General features: G+C 39.0%; 1 protein-coding gene and 1 pseudogene across 3 annotated transcripts in view; both read right to left on the minus strand.

Moving 5' to 3' along the window:
* The window catches only part of RFX7 (regulatory factor X7), a 132,947-nt gene extending 113,836 nt beyond the window's left edge, over positions 1 to 19,111 (minus strand). The window contains exons 1-2 of one of the 3 annotated variants that reach the window (XM_049104101.1): positions 18,720 to 19,111; positions 18,409 to 18,571 (exon numbers count right to left, since the gene is read on the minus strand). In XM_049104101.1, the coding sequence (XP_048960058.1) occupies positions 18,409 to 18,569 (161 nt within the window). In that variant the 5' untranslated portion in view covers positions 18,570 to 18,571; positions 18,720 to 19,111. Of the gene's footprint in view, positions 1 to 9,632; positions 9,778 to 18,408; positions 18,575 to 18,719 lie in introns of those variants that run through there. The other 2 variants (XM_049104100.1, XM_049104102.1) reach the window with 2 other exon arrangements.
* On the minus strand, positions 428 to 7,733 carry LOC125754028 (40S ribosomal protein SA-like; annotated as a pseudogene).
* Positions 19,112 to 26,266: the final 7,155 nt, after the last annotated feature.

A 26,266-nucleotide genomic window follows, 5' to 3' on the forward strand; every position in this document is an offset into this window, starting at 1 on the left:
CATATCTAAAGACTGGCCCACAGAGGATAAAGGCAAGAAAAGGCCACAGAGAAAAAGTATTGAGCAATTACAACTTCATCTTTTGAGTTTCTACAAATCCCCATTCTATTGTCTCATTAACATTAAAACAAAAACATTATTTTAATGGCTCCTACTGCCTTCGAACTTTCAGGATTATGATTAAATAACCTTTCCACTTCTAATCACTCCAGTCAGTATAATTCACTTTTCAATTGCTTTTTTTGTTTTTAAGATTTTTATTTATTTATTCATGAGAAACAGAGAAAGAGGCAGAGACACAGGCAGAGGGAGAAGCAGGCTCCCTGCAGGGAGCCCGATATGGGACTTGATCCCAAAACCCCAGGATCATGACCTGAGCAGAAGGCAGACACACTCAACACTGAGCCATCCATCCATCCAGGTGCCTTTTCAACTGCTTTTAAAAAAAATGAAATCACAGTAATGATTGCACAACTTCAAAAATATACTAAAAACCACTGAATTATATCCTTAAAGCAGGTAAACTTGGGATCCCTGGGTGGTGCAGCGGTTTGGCGCCTGCCTTTGGCCCAGGGCACGATCCTGGAGACCCGGGATCGAATCCCACATCGGGCTCCCGGTGCATGGAGCCTGCTTCTCCCTCTGCCTATGTCTCTGCCTCTCTCTCTCTCTCTCTCTCTGTGACTATCATAAATAAATTTAAAAAATTAAAAAAAAAATTAAAGCAGGTAAACTTAATGGTATGTAAATTATCTCATTAAAAGTGCTTAAAAAAGGACAAACATTATATGGTCTCATTCATTTGGGGAATCTAAAAAGTAGTGAAAGGGATTATAGGGGAAAGGAGAGAAAATGAGTGGGAAATATCAGAGAGAGTGACAGAACATGAGACTCCTAACTCTGGGAAACGAACAAGGGGTAGTGGAAGGGGAGGTGGGTGGAGGGATGGGGTGACTGGATGATGGGCACTGAGGGGGGCACTTGATGGGATGAGCACAGGATGATATGCTATATGTTGGCAAATCGAACTCCAATAAAAAAAATATCCAAAAAAAAGTGCTTAAAAAATCAGAATGTACACAAGAAATGGTCAGTTGTAAAATGACTTGTAAAATTTATTCTAACAGAGGAAATTAAATAGTTTACACAGAAAACTGGACATAAAACATGGCCATTTTTGAGGATGTGGAGAAAAAGGAACCCGTGTGCTCTGTTGGTGTGAATGCAAACTGGTGCAGCCATTCTGGAGGTTCCTCAAAACATTAAAAATAAACCTACCTACAATCCAGCAATCACACTAATGGGTATCTATCCAAAGAATACAAAAACACACTCATTCAAAGGCATACATGTACCCCTATTGTTTACAACAGCATTATCTACAATAGCCAACATATGGAAGCAGCCCAAGTGTCCACTGATTGATGAACCGGCAAAGAAGATGTGATGTATATAAAATGGAATATTATTCAGCCATAAAAAAGAATGAAATCTGGTCATTTGCAATGACATGGATAGAGCTAGAGAGTCTTATGCTAAGTGAAGTTAAGTCACAGAAAGACAGATACCATATGATTTCACCTGTATGTAGAATTTAAGAAACAAAGCAAGCAAAGGAGGAGACCGACAAACACAAACCAAGAAACAGACTCTTAATTATTTGAGAAAAAAATGATGGTTACCAGAGGGGAGGTAGGTAGAGGGACAGGTAAAATAGGTAATGGGGATTAAAGAGTGCACTTGTGGTATGAGTACTGGGTGATGTATGACATTGTTCAATCACTGTATTTTATACCTAAAGCTAATTATTCCTATGTATATTAACTAGCCAGAATTAAAATAAAAACCTTAAAAACCCCACAAAAACATGGCCATTTTCCCTTGAGTTCTTTATAATTTAAGTATCTCATCATTTACTGGCAACTTCTAAGTTCTCAAATTTAGTGTTACAACATATTGATGAAGCATGTTACAAATAACTCATTACTAAATAATAAAAGTACCAAAGTGTAAAGGGACTTGTAGACGAGTTGTCTTGGGTTTTTTTTTCCAACTTTTAGAAACCATTTATTTTCCATCAACCTTATTTCCATTTTGTTTCTCCTTCTGGAAGAGCTTAAAACCACTCAGTGGTTGTTCCTACACATGTAACGGCTTGAGCAGCAGAAACTGCAGACCTGTTTTCAGCGGTAGCTGAGTGTTCTAGTCTTTGGTAGAGAACTGCAGAACAGGGCATCTGCATGCCTATAGACCAGTCTGTGACTTCAGGTTGAGTTGCAGTGAATTCAGGACCTGGAGCAGTCCATTTACCCTGAAATTCCTCCTTGGTTATAGCCTTTTCAGCAGTGGCCTGCTCTTCCTTTTCAATCTCTTCAGGATCTCTGTAGAAGTAGAGATCAGGGACAACCTCCCATGGGTGTTCACAGGAAATGGTGCCACACACGTGCAAAACTTCTGAGGCCAACATCCACCACATCAGACCCACTGAGTGAGCTCCCTTGTTGTTGCAAGAGATGGCGATGCCCATGGAGCACAGAGGAATCTGTGTCAGAGCAATGGCAGGCAGGTTAACATAAGATGCCTCTGTGAGAGTAACCACCAGAAGTCTCAGCTTGCAGAAGGCTGCCTGGAGCTTGTTGGTGAAGGTTCCAGAGTGAAGTGGCCAGCAATAGGAATGGCTCCAGTGGCAGCAGCAAACTTCAGCACAGCTAACTGGCCAGTATTCCCAATGATATGACACAGACAAAGCTGGGTTTTCAGTGGCAACAATGGCATGAGCTGTCTGCAGAAGCTTCTCCCAGGTTCTCTTCAGATTTATATTGTAGATGCCATAATTTTTCCTTTTGTAGATGTACTGTTTCATTTGGAAGTCAAGGTTGGTGCCACATAAGTGGGTTCCTACTGCAACGAATTTAAGAACGTCCTCCTCCTTCATTTGTAGGCTATCTTGAAAGTTTCCCTCTAAGTTATGAGGGGAACTCAGATTAATACTGGAGCCTTCTTTGGGTAGAGCAAAAGGCAGTTGTTTTGGTTTTTTAATCTACTATTAAAGTCTCTTTTAATTGGTGTATTTTGGACATGCACACTTGAAGTGATTATTGACATAGCTGAATTTGTATGTACCATATTTTAAATATTTACTCTTCATTGCTCTTTTTCTTTGTTCTTTTTTTTTTTTGTCTTCTCTATATCTGCTTTCTCTGGTTTTATCTGAACATCTTATATGACTCGATTTTCTCTATTCTTTTAGCATATCAATTACACTTCCTTTTAAAATCTTTTTAGTGGTTACTGCAGGGTTTGCAATATACCTTTATGACTAATCCAAGTCCATTTTTAAGACAACTATACTACTTCAGTTATTACAAGTATTTAAGAGGATTCCCAATTCCTCCCTCCTGTTTCTTAACATTGCTGTCATTCATTTCACTTATTCATAAGCTATAATCACCAAATACATCACTTTTGAACTATTATCTGTTAGATCAATTAAATAGAAGAAAAATAAAAGATTTCATCTTCATTTATTTTTTTCTCCTTCACGTAGATTTAAGTTTCTGACCTAGACCATTTTCTCTCTCTTTGAAGAACTTTTAACATCTTTGTAAAGCCAGTCTACTAGTTAAAAACTCTTTCAATTTTTGTCTGAGAAAATTTTTACTTCTCCTTCACTTCTGAAGGATGATTTCACTAGATACAGAATTCTAGGCTGGTGATTTCTTCTTTCAACTCTAAATACTTTAGTCTCTCCTTTCTTGCTTGGTTTCTGAATAGAAGTCTGAGATAACTGGGGATGCCTGGGTGGCTCAGCAGTTGAGCATCTGCTGGGCATGATCCTGGGGTCTGGGATAGAGTCCCACATCGGACTCCTTGCTGGGAACCTGCTTCTGCCCCTGTCTGTGTCTCTGCCTCTCTCTTTATGTGTCTATCATAAATAATAAATAAATAAAATCTTAAAAAAAAAAAAGTCTGAGATAATTGTTTTCTTGTTCCTTTATAGGTAAGGTGGTTATTTCCCTGGGGCTTCTTTCAAGATTTTATCCTTGTCTTTGATTTTCTGCAGATCGAATGTAATGTGTGTAGGAGTAGATCTTTTTGTTGTTCTTATTTGTCCTACTTGGTATCTATGAGCTTTCTCGATTTTGGAGTCTTTAATTTTGGAAAATTCTTAGCTATTATACTTCAAATACTCCTGGTTCCTTTCTCTCTTCCCCTTGTTACATCCCAATTATGCATATGTTGCACTTTTATAACTGTCCCACAGTTCTTGGTTACTCTGGTTCCATCTCTCACTTTTTTTCTCTTTGCATTTTAGTTGTGGAAATTTCTATTGATATATCTTCATGTTCACTGATTCTTTCCTCAGTCATGACCAGTCTACTAATGGGCCCAACAAAGGCATTCGTCATTTGTTACAGTGTTTTTTACTTCTAGCATTTCCTTTGGACTATTTCTTAGAGCTTCCATCTTTCTATTCACATTACCCATCCATTTCTACAAGACATCTATTTTTTCCATTAGAGCTCTTAGCATATTAAGCATAATTTTAAATCCACAGCGTGATTCCAAAATCTATGTCATATCTGAGTCTGGTTCTTATGCTTCATTTACCTCTTCAGATTGTGGGATTTTTTTGCCTGTAAACATGCCTTATAATCTTTTGATGAAAGCGAGATATTACAAAGAGGAAGGAAGGAAGGAAGGAAGGAAGGAAGGAAGGAAGGAAGGAAGGAAGGAAGGAGGGAAGAGAGAGAAGAGAGAAAGAAAGAAGAAGAAAGAAAGAAAGAAAGAAAGAAAGAAAGAAAGAAGAAGAAGAAAGAAAGAAAGAAAGAAAGAAAGAAAGAAAGAAAGAAAGAAAGAAAGAAAGAAGAGAAGAAAGAAAGAGAGATAATGTTGGGTAAAAGGAACTGAGGTAGACAGACCTTTAGTGTGAGTTTTATGTTTATTGACTGGGAGTTAGGCTTGTTTGTTTGCTGTAGCAACAATGTCTAAGGCTAAAATTTTCTCTAATGTCTATCTTTTTGTCTCCCATGTTCACTTTGGGAATCCCTGAAGACTCTTTTTAAATAAGGTGTGAGGCTTACACTTGTTTTAGATGCAATCCTGTTATACAGGAGTCCTACTGACATGGTGCTAAAATTGGAGAGAGGCATGTCCTCTATTGTCCTATGATTAGGTCTCAGTCTTTTAGTGAGCTTAATTCCCTTCCCCCGAAGGGAGCCAAGAAGGCTTTCCTAGAGCCCCTGTTGGTTAGGTTCTGGTAAAATCCTTTCCCTTGAAATAGGCTTTGTCAAAGAGAACAGAGAGCTCTGGGTATATTTCAAAATGATTACTTTTCTCTTCTTCCCTACCTGCCCCTCCCTGCAAACTCCTGAAATCCTCCACAATCCACAGGCAGTAAAAGATTTTTCTCTGATCCTCACAAGAAGAACCTGGTAGGGTTACTGGAAGTGAGACTCAGGTAAGACACACACCCCCAACCCCCAAGACTCGGCCTCCATGGTTTTCAACTCTCAAGCTAGCCCACTCAGAGCCTCCAGCAATTCATTCACTAAACTTAAAGGTGTTCCTACCTATAGTGGCTTCAGCTGTGGGGCTTCTACTCCTGGCTTTTGCCATTTGTAAGCTTTGATTCTCTGTATCTAATTGTCTCCAGTTTTTCAGGCAGCAGGTTGCCCTGAGACCTCAATTCTCACATCAGAAGCAGTAAGTCAGTATACTTTATTATCATCATCATAAGAGCTAAGATAAGACTATCCCTAGAATATAACTCTTTCTTGTTTGCATTCTAATATACTTTATACATAATCCTGGGGTTACCTAAGGGAGAATTATAAGACAATTAATATCAAGCAGGTGACTATCTTCCACTGTTTGTCAATAAAATGGAGTGAAGATCGAGAACCATTATTGTATTCTGCAAATAGTTTGGGATATAGAGGTCCACAAACTGCTGCCGAAGGGCCATCCTGGCAGTAATGGAACAAATCCAGCCATTCATTCTTTATATACATACATACATATATATTCTTTCTGTGGCTACTTTCTTGATAACAATGGTAGAGTAAAGTAGTTCCAACAGAGGCCCTATGTCCTACAAAGCCAAAAGAATTTACCATCTGGCCCTTCAAAGTAGAAGCTTGCTGGCCCTAGGTTATATATCCCATGCTGTCTTGCACCTGTGATATCTGGTATTTTGTGTATGTCTGTCTGTCTTTTTTAATTGTTGATCAGGGCTGAGTGCAATGATGATTATGCACTGTCTTTAATTTTTATTCATCAATTCATTTAATATACAATTGATGAAAGTAAAGAACTCAGTTTAGTGAAAATCTTTTGCAACACAGTGTAAATAATGCTGTAACAATTACATTCAAATACTAAAAAATTAAAATAAAGAAGTTATTGACTCTAGCTGGGGTACTCAAGGGTCAAGAACACTAAAATACTGCCATAGAAGACTGTGGCTTACTATTGTTTAGCAGAAAATATATCCTCTAAGTAAGGGATTCTCAAACTTCAGTATTAGAATCACCTTAAGGACTAGTAAAACAAAGACTGCTGGTTATACCCCCAGAGTTTCTATTACAGTAAATCTAAGGTGGAGCCCCAAAATTTACATTTCCAACAAGTTCTAAGGTAATACTAATATGATGCCAGTAGAGAACTACTCACTGCTCTAACATACCAAATAGCATCATATAAATACATTTTTAAAGCTGAAAGGGTCTTTTAAAAACTAGTTGTTTGGGGAAGCCTGGGTGGCTCAGTGGTTGAGCGTCTGCCTTTGGCTCATGGCGTGATAAGTCCCACATCTGGCATGGAGCCTGCTTCTCCCTCTGCCTGTGCCTCTGCCTCTCTCTCTGTATGTCTCTCATGAATAAATAAATAAAATCTTTTTAAAAAATAATAAATAAATAAAAACTAGTTTTACCTCTCTGAAAAAAAAAAAAAGAATATCAGACTAAAAAAAACAAAAAGTCTTTATGTCAGACAAATAGAAAGGTCGAACAGACTGTCACCTGTTTTATGAACCTGAAACACTTTGGACCTTCAGAATTGCTTTCCTATTTTGTTCATTCCCTTGTTACCTCCTCAATCAATCCACCTCCCTCAGTTATCTGCCCTGACAGGTTTCCTTTGCTGTCTTCACACTTTAGCCATGACTGAACAAGTTACCTTAGCCTTGGGTCTTGGCCCCTAAAATCAGTAGGGCAAACCCTCCACCAGAAACAAATTTAAAAGAAGCTATCTCCAGATCAATGTTAAGGGGTTCTTCAAAATTCCAACTCTATCTCTTGGGAAATAGGCTGGAACACAGATAACTGATGAGCTCACAAAACCCTAGCTAAATACTCCTAGCTAAATACTCCTATACTCATTCATAAAAGGTTACCAAACTATGTAGGAGTCATTTGTGCATTATTTTTAAAATGACACACACACAAAAAAAATAAAAATAAAAAAATAAAATGAGGGACACAATGGCTCTCACTTGGGGCATAAATTATTTTTTAATCCAGATATAGAGTAAAAAACATTTGATTAGTATTCCTAAAACTCTAAATAAATGATTACTTCAGCTTCACCAATGAATGCAATTTAAAAAAATCAATTGCTGTAAGTCCTCTATTCTGTAAAATGCAGCACAAGTTTAATAACTTATTTGGGGAGAAAATTACCACATCAAATATATCAAATACAGAAACATTAATAAGCAGGAAAAAATCAAGTATCTCTAAGAATGCAGTAGACAAAAATAGTATTCACTAGCACTTACTGCTAGACAAGAAATAGAAAGATGCAAAAGGTGTTGCCCCTAGCTTCAAAGAACTTATTGTCTATTAGAACACCATAGGACAAAAATGAAAGTGATTAAGTGTTTAATTGTAAGACATGACTATACAGTTAAAGATCAAGAAAAGGCCAACGTAGACTAGAGTAGCTAAAAAATATTTTATAGTACAATAATATGAGCTATGACTTCAAAAATGGTTAAAACTTAATTAAGCAGGATTTGGATACAGAGTAGTAGAGATTCCAGAAAAGATATAAAGTAAGAATAAAAGGAGCACCACAAAATAGAAGGTAGACACTGAAGTGCTTACCTGACAGGAGTTCAACACTGGTGGACAGAAAGAAATTGGGTTTGACTGATTGTATGGGGCTAGATAATACAGGCCTTTGAAACCTCACAGAAATCTTTAGATCCGATACGGTGGGCAAGGTGAAAATATTATAGGTTATTTAAAGAAGACTACATGGAAAAGGACATATTTGAAGACTTATTTTGGCAGCAATATACAACACAGTTCAGTGAGGGGAAAGGCCAGGAGCAGAGAGCAACTATGGTGCCACTGTAATAATCCAGGAACGAGATGGTAAAGCACTGAACTATGGTCCTGGCAGTGGAAATGTAGGGAAGAGGAAGGAACTTAAGTGACACTGCAAACTTGGCAACTTGTTAAAATATTAGGCATAGGGATAAGAAAAAAATCAAATAAGAAGCCAATACTGCTAGCCTGATGGAATGAAGGAACAGGTGCCATCTACTACCAACAGGTGCCATCTACTACCCACAGAAGTAGAATAGCTAGAAATGAAAGCCAACTGAGGTTGGCTTAGAAGAGGATTACTGTGGCAAGACACTATGGCATAGAAGAAGGATTACTGTGAAAATGCCAAGTTTACAATGACAGTTGGTAGCTACCTGTACTCTAGCAAACGAATAAGCAGATGTCATTAGATTTGTCTGGTCAGCCCATCTATTTCTGACTTTAGCAAAGAAGTGAACAGAGAAAAAAAAAAAAAAAAGGATGGTTGAAAAGTGTCTGGATATTCAAAATTAAAGTGCATCTACAAGAAAGCAGCAGGAAAAATAAAATGTTAATCAGAAATAAGATCCACAAAAATAAGAATCTTGCATCTTTGCCCATGGAATCCTCAATGCCTGGCAGAGTAGCTGACACAAAGGCAGCTCTCAAAAAGGAATGAATGAGAATTGCCAACTGCAGAGGAATCACGGTAACAAGAAGAGTTGAAGACATAATGAAAGATAAAAATTGAAAAAAGGCCACTAAGTTGGCAAGAAGAACAGGAAGCCAGACTGCAAGAGTCAAAAAGGACAAGAGAAGAGAGATTTAGCAGAGTCGGGGTGGTGAGCTGATGGACAGATGGCAGCTAAAAGGAAGTGCAGCAGAGTAGACAAAGCATTATTTCACTTGTTTGGATTTTTCTAAACTAAAGATAATGCTTGCTCATTCAAGAAAATTTTGAGAATATAATAAGGGAGGGGGGGAGGAGCATACATTGTTTCTACCACCGAAGTGCAAAACCAATTAACACTTTTAGAATGTATGTTCACTTATTCCACCATATATACAAGTGGGCTTACATATCACACAATAAGATAATAAATGAGAGACTAGAGGGGAGGGAAAGGGGTAAGGAAAATAGTAAAACGAGGGGTGAGATCAACTAGCAATAGTTACCATGTTTCTTAAATCTCTTCTTAGTGGTCAAAAAAAATAGCACTTTTCTGCTTTATTTTTTATTATCGAATAAAGATTTTTGCATTGTTAACTGTATTATTATTCTTATAAAATGAGTATTTACATTCTTCATTCACTTACCTAATGACTTTTTTTCTTAGACTACGAATGAGCTCTTTAGGTCACTGAAAGATCAACTCTGTTTTACTGCAAAAACTTTTCTCCAAGTTGTTTGCTGCTGCTTTAAGGAAGTCATAAGCATGTATAAAGTCACAGGAAAAGCAGCCTGTAGAAAAGAACAGTTTGATGATGCTGACAGAAAAGGTATGTATTAGAACAAATTCCCTAAATATATGGAAAGGGATGGATCCAAAGGGGAAAATAAACTTCATCCAATAATGGGAAAGTACACAGATATAGATGCTAAGACATAGCCAAAGTATGGGTCAAGTGAGGTATATGAGGAACCCCCTCATATAGTAATATTCTAATCCTCTTCATGAAGTGGCCATTATTCAAAGACAATCAACTCATGGTACACAGCCACCTTCTAAAACTAACAGCAGTTCCTGGTCCTCTGGTTCTCTATTATTATTTTATATCTTCTATCTTTGTATTTCATTGAGAGAATTGTGATTGGTGGAAACCCCACTCCCCAACCAAGCAAATTTTGATCTAACCTATCTTCCCCTAATTATTCTCATTACTGGCAAGGCTTATTGTCATCAACAATTATGAATCTAATTCCTGCTAGTGGGAATAGAGATTTGCCAGTAAGCATATCATTAGGTGTATTTGGATCAACAGCCTATCCCTTGATTTTTGTTAAGGTCACAATACTGAATTTTGCCAATAAGAATATTATATCCTACTGAATCCCTCTCTCATCTAACTCTCTATTTTTTAATACCACTGATTATACCATATCACTGCATTTAACAAAATCTTACTTTTGTTAAATTCTACTGATGATGCATGCAACTACTACACAAGGAGGGAATGTTTTAAATGGAGAGTGGTGTTCATTACTTTTTAGTTCTCCTATGCCTGTATATAGTAGACATTAAAATAAAGGTATACGGAATTCAGTTTTCCTTGACCACTTGATTCTGTAAATTCAGGATTAGTTCTTGACCTTCTCACTTCTTTGAAACTTATATGTACAAAATTTGGCCAAATACTGCTTTTTACTATCTCCTGCTTCAGAAAAAGGGATCATGCATATAATAATCTGGCAGTTATAGTTTAGATCATAGATTGCTTATATATACATGCAAGTAACAGATCTAATAACTGCAATCAAATTAGCAAAGTGATTCACTTAAAATAACTGAAGCATGTTGTTCAAATACATTTTCCAAGGATCTCAAAAGCTCCAACTTTACTACAAGCAAGATGTCATTAAAGTGACACTCTTATCCAAATAAATTTTTAAAATTTCATACATACTGCAAAAACAATGGCAAGTACTTGGCTACTCCATATAAATAAAATATTTTACTGTCATATTGTAAATTACTTATGCACTGGCTGCTTTGTTTCAGGTATACTAAGTCTCTGAATTCCTATAAACTACATATTAAAAAATGAGAATGTTTCATGTAAATGCAGTAAAAATTAACAAAAATGGGCCCATCACAGGTAAGGCTAGCCTAAATCACTGAAAAAAGTTAATTTACACAACTCAGATCACTTTTCCTTGAGTTGAGAAAAATTTCATGGAAACAGTAGCACAGGAGTTGAATTCTAAAGTTAAACCTTTGTATCAGCAGGAAAAAAAAAAAAGTTTGTTTTTAAAGAAAGGTTTTTAAAGTAGCAGGTAAAGAAACTAGCACAGGCATAAACAGAGAAGCAAGATCATAAAAGGAAAGAAAATGGGTTAGTGCAAACTGCAGTAGCCACTTAATGCAGTAATCTCCTGTTCTCATCTTGTACCTACTTGATAGTACAAGGTGGTGATCAAAGTAGGAAAGTCACCAAGAAATAAAAAACTATAAGCACAGAAAGAAAAACACAAACCCAAGTGCACTTGATGTTTGGTTTGTATCTTAAAATGAGGCCTCATAAATTGTAACACCATAGCCCTAGGGACTCACATCCTCCGAGATAACCAATAGTTAGTTCACTTCTATCCCCATGACCTTGGCAGGTATCACTAATCAATCAGATTTAGCATGTAAATTCAAATCAGTTTGTTAATCCTGTTGGAATGAGTGTAAAGGTATCTTTTGTTATCTAAACTCAGACTATGAATGAGTTCAGGTAATTTTTTTTTTTTAAGATAAGGCTATTTGGAGGAGATGGTATTTCACATCTTATGGACTCATGCCTTTCAAAATTCCAAGACATAACAGACTGGAATCTGTCACTGACCTCTCACTCTCTGAATTCAGAAACCAGAGACTCAAATAGCAAGGAATATCTTATGTTTTTGGTTTGTTCTTAGATATGAGGAATATAAAACCTCAACTCCCACACAATTTTTCATTTTATATACATATATATATATACATATGAGCTATTGTAATAGATGTCTGATAACTAAACTATGCATAATTAACCAAACCTAGTGGTCTTCTATTTCCTCTTATAGATAGGAAATACTACAGTCCATAAACAGAAAAAAACTAAATGTCTCAAGAAAGAAAAATTAAATCATATTTTAAAGTTTCTATTCATATTGGTTAAGGGTAAGTGTTAACTATCTTAATCTCATAGTCAACAATTAAGTGCATTAAGGCCTCAGAGCTTATTGTTCCTTATTTATTATCCTGCCCAGGACAGAAGATCCTTCGATCCTTCCTCCTTTTGGTCTATGCTGCTCCTCTTAACGTGTACTCTTAAAACCTTCAACAAAGCAGAAGAGAGAACCACTAAATACAGAGATTAGTGGAAAAAGAGGATAAGACTGGTCTAGTTTGGTCAGAGATGCGGAATAACTATCTTACTGTCTTGTTCTTTATAGGTTTAAAGAACTGTCACAATTATACATTAAAAAGTCTACCCTAAATGAAGAGGAAAGTTGGGAAGCTCAACACTACACTGAATTACACTGAAAATAAAATACACCTTTCTTATTTATATAACCAAACTGACAATAAAACATCCGCTACTGCCTTAAAATATTACATTATTACAATAGGAAAAAGTTCCTATGTGAGGTGCTTATAAGGAGTGAGAACCTCTTTAGAAGCAAAACAAAACAAAACGAGCACACAAATAGTCCCCCTAGTGCAATCTCTCAACTAGTAAACTCCCCAACATGGACTGCGGCAGAGACTTACATATTTTTGCATAATCAACAACGGCTCTTAGAATACTTTAAATGTAATGCATGCTCAATAAATATTTGCAGACTGAATCTCATATACAGAACTCTTGCACAAGGTAACAAGAAGCGAGTAACACCTTCAGACAGTCTTCCTGGGCTAACACCCAAGGAAACACAGACAAATCCTAACAATTCGTCCATTGAAAATGGTTCTGTTGATTGCCTGTGATTAGTTAATTCTGTTAGTCTTTCACTGTGCTTATGGTATGTTTTATCATTGCTGTCAATATTAATTTAGTAACAGAGGCATAGAAAGTTAAGCTAAAGGAACCTGCAAGGTCATCTAGTATAAATCATTCATTTTACAGACAAGGAAACGAAGGTCTACTTTTCTCACACTTTGGCACTTGTCACCTCTTTCCTTGTTTCCCTAACTGAATAAAGAAGTTTATTGCACCTTTTCCTTAAGTTAATATTACAAGGTTAACATTACAAGTGAATGGGCATTCCTCAAATGTTACTCTCTAGCACAGTACTTTGTATATACAGCAAGTATTCAGGTGAGTATTTCACACACTGTTCTTGATTAGTGTTCAAATTTGAAGAAATGATAATGCTCATTTTAATTACTTTCATTTGTACATTTTTGTGTGCAACACTTTTTCTAATATAAAAAGTGATCTGACACAAGTTCTGACATAAGTTTTTACTTAAAGCATTCTTTAATAACGGATAAAACACTTCTGTCTTTCCACCACTGTGAAGCTCATTTCCTCCAATAATACCAAAAATTAATAGTGAGATAGAAACCAAATCAGTTTTGCACACAACATTAAAGACCCCGCCCCCCTTGGGCAGCCCCAGTGGCGCAGCGGTTTAGCGCCGCCTGCAACCCGGGGCATGATCCTGGAGACCCGGGATCGAGTCCCACATCGGGCTCCCTGCATGGAGCCTGCTTCTCCCCTCTGCCTGTGTCTCTGCCTCTGTGTGTGTGTGTCTATGAATAAATAAATAAAATCTAAATAAATAAATAAATAAATACCCCTCCCCAGTGGGGAGAACAAATTGGTAAATTACTTATACACACATGCATCCATTACCTAAGAGCTAAACATTAGGCCAGAAAATCCAGGGGATTGAAATTGCTTAACTTGCCTTCTTTGGTCAATAGGGAAGACAATTTAATTAGTTTCAAATCATAGAGGAGAGCAAGGAACTGCCTTCTTTCTGGAATCACAAACACTCAGTGTTGGGATGCAACCATCACAGCTGGCCTCAATAGAAACAAACAAAAGCACCCTTGGTGTGCTTGGTATGGAAGACAGGCTGAACTCAGGGCAAGCAGAATGTTCAACCAACTAATAAAAAATATATAAAAGCCAGCTAATGTACTTAGTCTCTAATTTTAAAGCAAAATGAAGATCAGGGACTTACAGTTAAAGTAAACACTAATGTTATAAACTTTATAGTAAATATTTCCCACTGCCGTGGAAGGAACAATAACTATTTCTCAGACAGAACTAATAAATGCCCTGACCCAGAACCAAGGACAAAATGGAACTGCTGAGTTCTAGTATATGGGACAGAAATCAGGTTTAATATGCCATCACCAGGTAAACCTTTGGATCATCACTGGACTTTGCTCACTGTAACTAATAAATAAGAAAGTAAAACAAAATTGCTGAATTTGGGTTTAAATTGGAATTTAGAAAATATCCAAATAGCCCACATATATAATTCCACTTTATTAATAATTTTTAAGTCTAAAATGCATGAGATTCAGAAGTCCGCAGGACTTACAGAACTGAGTAAGACAAGGAACTCTGGCCAGAGCACTTCCAGGGTCTGATAATGAATGACAGGAATCCTAGCTTCCCTGTCATTCAATTTATCAGTTTCCAAAAAGTGGGTAAAACAATGATACATCTTACAGGACCATTAAAGAAATGGTTTGTACAGTCTTACTTACAAATAAAAGCTTACATAAATAAAAATAACAACTGATGACAATTAAACCTTTTAAAAATCCCTGAATTCATTTGTTGAGTAAATACAGTATTTAGAACATTTTCTACAATAAACCATCAAGATTTCTTCTGATTTTCTAGGTAAAGGCTTTGTTGTTTATGTTATAGCCTAACTGCAAATATATAAATCACTCCCACCCATGAAAATATGATTATTCTTATAACTAATCACAAAGAGACAGAAGAGATATCCAACGTATTTTTTTTCTATCCCATTTTTTCCTCAGAATTTTATTCTATCAAGGTTTCAAGTAAAACTGTTGTAAAATAGAAAAGAAAGCACTTAGAATATATATACATACAGCTAAACTAAATACAATTTTTTTTTTCTCTTTTAAACAAGGAAGATACTAGGAGAGAAGAGGAAAGAAAAACATACTTTGGTATTTCTTTTTTTTTTAGGTGCAATGTAAGTTTGAGAAGTTTGCAGTGAGGTTAGCTGTGGCTGTTTTAGGTTGCCAGGACAGATTTTCATTTAGAAAAAAGACATATTGCTAGTTTTCCTTTTCTTTTAAATTAAAGAATATATTAGAATTCTATTGTTTAAAAATACAAACAATATTTTCACAGCATATTCAGTATTAAAACGCATCTCTGTAAATAAATCTCCTTTCAAAGTACTAAGTGAGGTGGACCTTTGTCTATGGAGTGGGAATGGGGAAGGTCAAGAATAGTGCAGGCTTGTTAACTTGGACTTAAGCTGATGATATTCATAAATATATTACACAAATATTACCACAGTATCAGGTTTGCAGATTCTTATTTTCTAGGACTACCTTAAAAAATTTTATTTCCAATTCTTATGAAATATAGTTTCATTAGGTACCATGATTTCAACTTTGAACAGAAAAATTTTTTTTCCAAAGTCCCACTTAATGCTTGAAATTACAATGGACATACTTTTATCAAATAGCATTTTAGTTTAACAAACAGGATGTATTAATTATGAACTGAAATAATAAATAACTCATTGTCCAGCTAAAGACCCACCTTACATACTATATCTGTTGAAAAGGAAAACAAGTACAGACTTGTTTGTGATCTGCAAGTTCAATAATTAGAAACTATGATCAACCTAAATGCAAAACCCACTTGATAATTTTTAAATGCCACATTTTGGCTTAATGTAACTTAAAATTTTCACTAGAAATGATACCAACGGTTGATGCAGAAAGTAGTACAAAACTGATCTCTCAGAGCATTATCAAGTTATAAAATAACTGATAAAAAGATACTGTTCCTTCACAAAACGTGAAATGAGGAGAGCAAGGGAGCTGAAATTGCTTAACTTAGCAACCTTACCCATTAAAAATGATTTTAATTTAGCATACATATAGTAGTTCATAGGAGGTGGTGGTGAAGGAGCTTTCACTTTCTAGCATCTTTATTTTATATCGTCACTTGATGAATAATATAAATCCAGTCCTGTAAAGCAGGGGATACGAGACTATATATTAATTATACCCACCAATGTTGTCTACTCCAAAGTTCTAAACATAATATAAAGAAATCGTTTTTTGCAAATAGGATTTCTACACTTGAAAATTAAACGCTAGTAAGTGTGCCATGACAATTTTTAAATAAAGATACAAAATTGTGTATTTGGGGATTACGGTGTTTGTTGCCTGCTATTTTTTCTGAGCAAGTAGCAAAAAATGAAGTGCACTCTACTTCAGGATAAGTTTTTTCTCACAGTAGAGTCAGTGCAGTTAAGCTGTAATGAATGTGTAAATATAAATTATCAGTTAAAGAATAACTAAATCACAATTTACCAAAAATTACCACTATCATTATTCAGTCAGTTGGCTATACACTTTGCTCGTATATTAGAAATATAAAGTGGAGTTTCCTTTCCCCTATTGTTCTCATAAAAAATTAAAATATACATTATTAATTCAACTTTTAAAATGTGCCTTTCTTAAAAGATTTAGTCCTTTAATCTGGATATCCCTTACCTTGAATGTAAAAACCAAGGTGTTTAATGCAATTCATTGATAATTTCGGAGACACTAAGTTACAAGTTAATAGGCAGGCGGGGGGAAAAAAACTTACTGATTTCTGGAAACCTTGATGGTAAGCAGAAGATGAACCATCTCTCCCTTTAAATAACAGATTTTAAAAGGAGATGAGGGTACCCATCAAAGAATAAAGGCTTCTCTCCCTTTCTTTCACACACACATAGAAGACAAACTTATCTGACCTATTCAAGTTGCCAAAACAGGACCACGGATTATCAAAGCCAAAAACCTTTCCTTTAAAATATTTAAACTTCATTTCAAAATTAAAACTGAAAGCAAGATCCTCAACTGCCAATTACTGTGTAGTAAGAAACTATTTAAGCCTGCACTGACCTACTTCATATTAGCATCATGACAACACGGATGTAAGCCAAGAAATAACAAAAATCACTATATAACAAACCTTAATTTTGTGTTCAAAAACTGACTATATCTTTAAGTGTCTAAATATTGTACAGCAATGCCACTTGTTTTTATGATGCACTTCTTAATTGCAACAAAAGTAAGGAGTTTTGATATTTTAGTAGTCATATTCAATGATGGACATGCAAGATTTCATTTTTAAAATCAGAGCTTGTTTTATACCACATTCAATTCTATTTTAAAACTTCTATTAAAAGCAATCTCTTAGACCAAATTCCAAATATTGCTTTCCATTTTTAAAATAGCACTACATTTTTTAAAATGTCAATCAATGAAGAATCCTACAGAAATAATCTAAGTTCATGTTCAAAGAATATTTACAATGGCTCTAACGTTAGATAGACTTAACTCAGGGTATTTAATTATTAAAAGACTACCACCAGCCTTTCAGAGTTTAACCTAATGCTGAAATATTGTAAATTCTCATACAAGTACGGAAATAGCAAAGGATATCTCATCTATGGTTTCTAAAAAGCCACGAAATAGCAAGACATTTTAAATTAAAACGTGTTCTTAAATTAAAAAAAAAAATTCACTTTGTAACGTAAACTACCACGTTAAAATACCTTATCCTAAAGAAGCCCTTTCTTCACCATCATGCAAATAACACTCCCTGGAAAGGAAATTTAATCTCAGAATAAAGAAGGCGAAAACATCCAGAAATAGCTGCTAAACCAACGGAAAGGAAGAGAGACACATTAGGTTTTGTGCTGCATGTTAATATTCTTACGCACAATGTCTGTTTGGTGAAAATTCACAATACACTTCTTCCTCCCTTGTGTGATTGCAAAAAGGAGTAAACACATTACACATTCCTCAGTCCCAAATCCATGCCACCACCATACAATATGACTTAAAATTTCGACCCCTATTCCCCTCACACAGAAGTGGAAAAAAAAAAAAAAAAAACACACACACACATAAAAAAAAAAAAAAAAACTTGTTTTTATCTACACTCACAATTGAGGAGGGGGTAAAGGCATTTTTTGGGCTACGGAGACCAGAGGCTGCTGCAAAGTCCCCACACCTCCAGAGGTCCTATAAATATGCACCCGACGCTGGATACCCACATTCAATGAATGCATCCGCCGCCGCCTCCTCCGCCCGCCGCCCCCCACCCCCTTTGCAGCAGCAATGTGCCTGGGCTTTTCTACCCCAGCGATGGAGGATCCTCTTACCAGATGGAGTTCTTGATCTTGTGTTGCAGCGCGCTGGCCTCTGTCCCTGGCAGCCCAGGCACCAGGGCTGGCAGAGCCACCCCCGAGTTGGGGGCGCTGGGGGGGAGCTGCTGATGGGCATCAGGCTGCTGTGGTGGCGGCTGTTGTTGTTCCTCTGCCATCGCTGCTGGAGGGGTGGGAGGGAGGGAGGGAGGGAAGATGGGGGCGCGGGGAAGGGTGAGGGAAGAGACGGGGGGTGGGGGGGAGGACGGAGGGGGAGAGGAGGAGGAGGAGGAGGAGGAGGAAGGAAGCTGAATAAGCTAGGCCTTTACCCCAGGGCTCGAGTGAGTCGCTTTCGCCTGCCGCCTGGGGGACATCACCGGGGAGACCGAGCGGCTCCTCACGGCAGGGACGCTTCACCGCGGGAGAGGCATGGCGGCGCCCCTCAGCCCCCCGCCGCCGCCGCCGCCTCCTCCCGTCAGCGGCCGGGGCTAGGGGGGATGAGGAGGGGACGTCTGAAGCCGAGGTGTGGGGGGGGCGAGGCTCCCCCAAATCCAAGAATGGCTGCTCAGGGACTCCGCGGCCTGGCCTTCCTTTCTTGCCCCGGGGCTTTCTACTCCGGGGGCCCGCGCTGCTGCAGCCCCAGGCTCGGCTCCACGCCACTCCCCACGCCGCCGCCGCCGCCGCCGCCGCCGCTCGCTCCCGGCCCCGCCGCCACCGCGGCCGCCGCTGCCCTGCCAGCCCGGGAGGCAGCCTGGTGCGCGCAGCCGCACTGCGGCCCGGCGCAGACGGCAAAACACCTACCGCTCGGCCGGGGCGGGGGGGGGGGCGGGGGGGCGTGGACCAGCGTGTGCGGGTTACGGGCGCGGGCGCGGGCGCGGGGGACCGGGAGGGGGGCGCACGGGGGCGCAGGGCGGGCTCGGGCCAGCTCGGCCCGGAACGCGCGCCGCGGGGGCCGAGGAGGGGACCGGCCTAGCCGCTCGCTGCAGGAGAGCAGGAAAACGTGGGGGAGGTGCCGGCGAGAGAAAGAGAACTTGCGTGAGGAGGAGGAGGAGGAGGAGAAACCAAATATAATATTTGGCGTGGAAATGGAATTTGGCGTTTTTCTTTGGTTTTTTTTACCTTGCATCTTCAAATCAGTGGCGGGGGGGGGGGGGAGGAGTGAAATAGATCAACATGATGCGCTACCCCTCCCCTCGACAAAGTGAGGGTTGCTTTCTCCCCGGGTGAGGGAAGAGAATCGGAAGGCAGGTAAGAGGAGAAGCTGACTTTTCAGGAGCCCCCAAAGAAGAACGCCCTTTGGAATTAACCACCCTTTAGGTAATTCAGTCTTGAACGGAAATCGCAAGTCAGGAGCTGGGTTGAGTGCTTCTCAGTCGGGCATTCAAAGCCCTCCAAATCTGGCCCCACTTTAGTTATCCAATCATAGCTGCCTTCATCCCCCTGCAAGAACTCCCGGCTCCAATCAGTGAAGTCTCTATGCCATTCTCTACGCGCAGCAGATTCATTCTTCCTTCGTGCCTTTGCTCATGCTGTTCCCCTCACCTCCCCACCCCACCCCCTTTCCAGGAATGCCCTCCCTCCCTCCTCTATACCGCTCTCAGGCCAACCCAGGCTCTAAGGCACAGCTCAAGTCGCGGCTTGTCAGGGTCCCTGGCAGCCAAGGCCCCTGCCTGCCTCGGAGAGAAACGCGTGCAGTTCTCGTAACATGGAGACTCACGCTCCAGCCATGAGCACCTTCCTGTGGAGCCAGTTGAACCCCTGGACGCGCTCTCTGCGCCCTTCTTCCCATTCATACTTAAGAGGCAGTTTTGCCCACTAAGACTAAGACTCTGCTAGAAACAAGCAAGTCCCCTTTAAGAGCAAAAGAATTGGCTTTTCTAGGTGGGGCTGATCAGGGAGGCCTAAACTGCCTGCCTGTAGAAGACAACAGCCAAGGCCTCTGGCACCAGATGGAACAGCTGCTCAACTCACACTGACCTTTCTCTGGGCCTGTGGGTGTTGTGAGCTCTTCAGCTTTAACTTTTCTGACACTTTCTATCAGGTTTCTACCTATCAGGTTCTCTGGCCACTTTCCTGCTGTGCTTGGACTTTGGGCCATGAGGCTCTGCCACCTTTGAGAGTCCTGGGTGGGGAATCTGATTGGCTTGGGCTTTCTGGCTTTGGAGTGCTCTGTGCCCTGCCTTGCCCTGGAACTTTCTTGCTTTTGCACCACTGTGCACTCAGGCCGAGCTCCCTGAGTCACCCTGAATGCTCACAGATGCAGATGGTCGGGTGGGGGGGTGGGGATGGGAGGGAGGAAGGACACCTGTGTACAAAACACAGCTCCTCCATGAGAATTTCAGGCCCCTTGGATTCCTTTGGATGGATCCCTATCCATCCTGATACCCTTTGCACTGATTGATTCAAACAAATTTGCCCCCTTGCCCATAACCTCAGGTCACTTTTAGCTTAGCCACTTTAGGAAAATATAGGTTGCTTATGAATTTATTTTGCATATGTACCTTTGTGTCCTATGTAAAGACAGTATTTTTCTGTACCAAATGGGTAGACATGGTGTGCACAAGACAGAAGCTTTGAATAAAAATAAAAATAGCTAATGTTTGCTGAGCACTTTCAGCATGCCAGACCTAGCACTTTTCCATTCATTATCATAGTTCTCCCTTCCCAAACTATATATACTGTAGGTTCTTTCATTCTCCTATTATACAGTTGAAACAGAAACTTAGAAAGGCTAAATGACATTCTTAAAGTTATCCAGTTAATAAGTGAGGGAACCGGGAATTTGATCCTGGAAGTCTGATTCCACAATCTGCAACCCATACCGAAAATGAGGTAATATTGAAAAATCTTGAATGTATATATAAACTCTATGTCCATGGGGAAGGTGGAGGAAGTAAAAAATAAAAATAAAAAAAGCCCTTGGGAAAGTTGCCAAGTCCCCCAGATTCTAATTTTTTACTTGTCCAAGAAAGAATGATGGCTCTATCTTGCCACACCCTGGGAGGGGGAGATTCTAAGCAGTGGGGGATTTCATTCAAGAAAGATAATGTATCTGAGACCTTTCAAAAATCTTAGGAAAAGGAAGCTGAGAAACAAGACTTTATTTTAAAGTACACTACCGGGTGTGACACAGGCTGGCTTCCCGAGTGCAACTTTTGAGAGTTTTCTCATCCGTTCCATGAAAGAGCCATGTCACCCCAGTAGCCAGTAGAGGGCTCAGCAGAGCTGCAACCTTGAGCTGTGCTGGGGGTGGGGGTGGAAGGGCGGTGTTGTCTAGAGAGACTTACTGAGCCTTTGGGGCCTTCTGGGACCAACAGGCGGTTGGAGGACACATCTGGGACTCTTGAGTTCAACCAGCAAGGGAGGAGGTGGCAGATAATATCAGACTGAAGAGACCTAATTAGCAGAATGACACATCCTTGCAGGGAGGAAAGGATCAGCCCGTACTGCTCCTTTAACATTTGGGAGTAGAGTATTTTATTTCAGTCTTCAGAGAGGGCTACAAATAAAATAATGCCACTAGAAACCTAAAAGAAACCTGATAAAGTTACCCAAAATCTTGAGTAGGGACTCACACCAAACCCAGGCACCCTGAGTAAAGGTAGCAGGTGTAGTCATGTGCTTCTGAAATTGTGTGTATACCCTTGTGGTCATGAAACCCTGTACTAAGGTCCCCAGAGCACCCAGAATCAATGTGGCTCATTTTCTTAAATGTCCAGTTTGACTCAGAAGTAATGGAAAACATTAGAGTAAGCCTGAATTTTTAAGATAACACTGGATTTTGAATTTATATTTCCCAACCCTGAGGAGTATAATTATATTCTCCTTGTGAAAGTGTACTCCAGTGGAAAATTTTTAGAAACATTTATGTAGTGGGGTAGAAAGACTCTGGTCATAGAGTCAGAAGACCTGGGAATTCAAACCCTCCATGTCTATCTCTGTAAAAATGAAAATAGTGACCTACTTCACAAAGTTGTTATGAGGAACAACATGTAAAGTGATATCTAAACCATGGAAGTGTGTATACATATAAAGACAATCTCCAAGATGGATTGTGAGCGACTCAAAGGTAGTGACTATGTCTTACTTATCCTGGTAGTCCTGATACTCCTAGGTGTTGAGTAATTATTTGTTGAATGCAGTAGTTATTTAACCTTAATTTTCTTAGCCTAATACATTATACCGTCATGCTCTTCTATGTCTGTAAATCTTGTCTCTTTTATGAAACTGTAAACTTTTTGTACGGTTCAGACTATACTAAATGTAGCATATACATTTTTCATATGCTTATCATGCCTGATATATAATAGCACTGACCCCCCAAAATATAAATATATACATGGCTACATACATACTTACATAAGAATCTGGTCCCAACTTGAAATAATTTACATTCTTTGGAGCAGAGAGACATATTAATATATATCAATTATACAAGATGATGAGTTCTAAAATAGAATTGTCTACTAATGTCACAGACACATAGTGGAGGGAGGGATGGGTTCTGTTCATGGGAAAAATAGCTATTCGGAGTAGGCCTCTTGGCTAGCATTTGAATTGGGTCTCATTGGATGAATAGAAGTTCAATAGGCAGAGCATTGAGGGAAAAGGATTTTAGCATAAGCACTGGTGTGAAGCCATGAACGGGCACATGGGATGAGTGAGTAATGCATAGCTCAGTGTTAGCTCAGTGCTCAGATCCTTAATAGAGTGTATAGGGGAGAGAAAGGAAGGAAAGGGAGACACAAACCCATCTTACAAGATGTTAATCTGTGTTATTAGTTATGATTGTTCCAACAAAAGATGAGACCTAAAATAGGTTTTATCAATAGTAAATATTGGGTAAATGCCTAAAGTGTACTTTTCGCTTCCACAAATTATGGTGGTTTACAAATATGGAAAAGATAAAGTTTAACCCTATTCTCTCCCCCCACCCTTAAAAATAACAAAGTATTCCCTCATCCTCTTTTCAGTTGATCATTACTTCCTCTGCCTCTTCCATTGTAAACTTTAACTTCTAAGAGTTGAAAGTAGAGTATATAATCATCCACATATTATGATTTACGGGAATAAGAAAGACTTTCCACCTCCAAAAACTCTTCCTCCGTATCAGAAAGTGATAGTTAATGTATTTGGGCTAAGCTGCTGTCTTTCAAAATACATATAGTCTTAGAGAAGCTGATGTATTAAATTCCAGTGCTGTAATGTAGTTGAGTTTTCAGTCTTAACAGCATCAGAGGAAGGAAGGTGAGGAGAGCGGAAAAGAAAACAACAAAGAGAAAGGCAATATTATAGAAGAGGCAAGTTGGAGGATTCAAAACCAAGCACACATTGGCAAATTTGGATACATTTTCTCCATGCCATACTTACTTATTTAAGTATGATATGAAAATTAGAATTTTGTTAGAGCACAAATATTCCGTTATGTCATTAAAGCAATGGTTTGTTAAGGCAAAATAGCCTAACTATTCAAATATTGGGCAAGGCAGCAGGATGTTAACACTGTCACTACCTGGCTCTGTGACCCTATCTATACAAGCCATTCTTTCAGGTTATCTCTAAGGATTAATGGGATAAAGTTCTCAAAATGTACCTGGCTTTTCAAGTGAAAGGTGCTATGAAAATGAATGCCGGGTAATACCTTGCTTTCACTTAGAAATTTTCCATGGTTGTTACCATATATGTGTTTATGTTGTGACCTGCAATTCTCTTTATGTTAAAGAAAGGTTCAAGTTAATATCATCTGCCTGAATTTTAAAGGAAATGTTTGCTTTTACTTGGAGCTGGAAAGGTCCCAAGTAGAAATTTGATCTTGGAAATTCAGCCTGGCAGCAGCTGTGAACAGAAGCAGGTAAAGAAAAAGCATATTTAACGAATCCTAACAGTGACCATGAAAAGACACTAGAGCCAACCCCACAATGAGAAGGTTAGTACCAGTGCCATCTGAACTGGTGGAGCCTAATCAATAATCCGCAAACTCTCATTCCTCAATTCATTTCAAGGCACATTTAAGTCCTTTCATGTGCAAATTATTAGGCTGGGACCTCAGGAGGATTTAAAAATAAATGGCAAATATTGTTTGAATCTTCAATAAGTTCATAATTTGAGACTAGAACTATCAGTGCACAGATATTTTTAGAAGTGTTGAGAAATACAGGGGAAGAAACAAAAAAGGTATGTAACAGGATGACTTACTGGGCTATTAATTTGGTTTACGTTCTCGTATTTTCTCCTTCCCTCTGTTCCAAACGGGCTTCAGAAAAATATCTTGCTCCTGTCTGGCAGGAACCTTCCCTTAGACAACGCTGGAGGCACCACTCACATTGAAAACAAAGCCTTCTGGGCCACAAGGTTTTAAAATGAAGTGTCAGTGTCATCCCCAGAATTGTGCCTCACAGTTTGCCTTCCAGGTTCCTTGCTCCTTGAGGAAATTTTGCCAGAGGGTTAAAGAAGGGGAGCATCTGGGATGCCAGGGAAAGAAAGAAAGAGAAGGAGGGGATGTAGGTCGAGGGAATTGTAGAGAAAGAAAAAATTTCCCTAAACTGGAAAGGTGTCAAAGGCCAGGGTTCCAGGAGTAGGAATACCAGTCTTGCTGCCTGAAGAAGCACCTCAAGAGATACCCAAACGTCAGATGGAAACATGATGACCCCAGGGTGGCTGAACCCCCCTGCCACTTTTGATCATGAGTAGAGCTATTCCTTGGGGGACGCCTGAGTGGCTCAGTGGTTGAGTGTCTGCCTTAGGCTCAGGGTGTGATTCTGGGGTCCTGGGATCGAGTTCTGCATCAGGCTCTCTACAGAGAGCCAGCTTCTCCCTCTGCCTATATATATATATATATATATATATATATATATATATATATATGCCTCTGTCTCTCATGAATAAATAAATAAAATCTTTAAAAAAAAAAAACAAAAAGTTCTTCCTTGACTTCTAGGGGCCATATGTCCCTGAATGGTGAGGATGTCAAAGTCCTTCTTCCCTCATATTCTAGGCTTAACATAAGTCTTTCAGGTTCTAGTATACTCCTAAAGAGGAAAGCCCAGTAATAATTAAGATTAGGTTTCCTTCTGCTCCAATAGAATTGAGTCTGGGTCGCTTGTGTCTGGGGTGAATTTAATCCGATTTAAACAAGATAAACGTGAAATTTCTTGCACACCCAGATTTACAATTGGCAAACTGATACCTACTAGTGGTGGATACTAAATACAAAACAGTGTTAGCTGAGATGTGTAAGATTGAGAATCACGATAAATAGCACAGCTAATAAATGCTGAGGGAGTACAGAGAAAGAGAAGAGCAAAAGGAGCCAAGGTAATAATAGGAGGCAGCTTCCTGGAGGGCTTGGGATTGAGCATCAGGAAAGGGTTGGAGTTTATAAGGTGGGAGAAGGAGTGGAGATGAGGCAAAAGGGGAAAGCAGTGTGAACGAGGAAAATGAACATGGGTATGCGGAGACAGGAGATTGGCCTGATTGGAATAAACAGCTGATGATGAACGTTATATGGCGTACCAAATTCCAAGTCTGTCCTTCCGCACTGGCAAGGCAGCGTTCTATCAGGTTCTATCTCCCATAATCAGTAGGAGATATAAGTATCTATGTGTGTATATATGTAATGTACATACATATGTATGTATAAGAACTTACTGTAACATCTATTATGACTGTGTATCATGACATTTATTGCAATTTATTATAATATATAATTTAAAAGACTTGGCTTACATAGTTGTGGGGGCTAAGTGCAAAAATCTGTAAGGCAGGCCAGCAGGCCAGAAGCTCTTAGACGGGAATGGACACTGCAGTCCACAGTTGGGATTTCTTCTTCCTCAGGACAGCCTCAGTTTTGCCTGTAAGGCTGTGCACCTGGTTGGAT

Source organism: Canis lupus, chromosome 30 (genome assembly GCF_003254725.2).
Source record: "Canis lupus dingo isolate Sandy chromosome 30, ASM325472v2, whole genome shotgun sequence".
Classification (NCBI taxonomy): domain Eukaryota; kingdom Metazoa; phylum Chordata; class Mammalia; order Carnivora; family Canidae; genus Canis; species Canis lupus.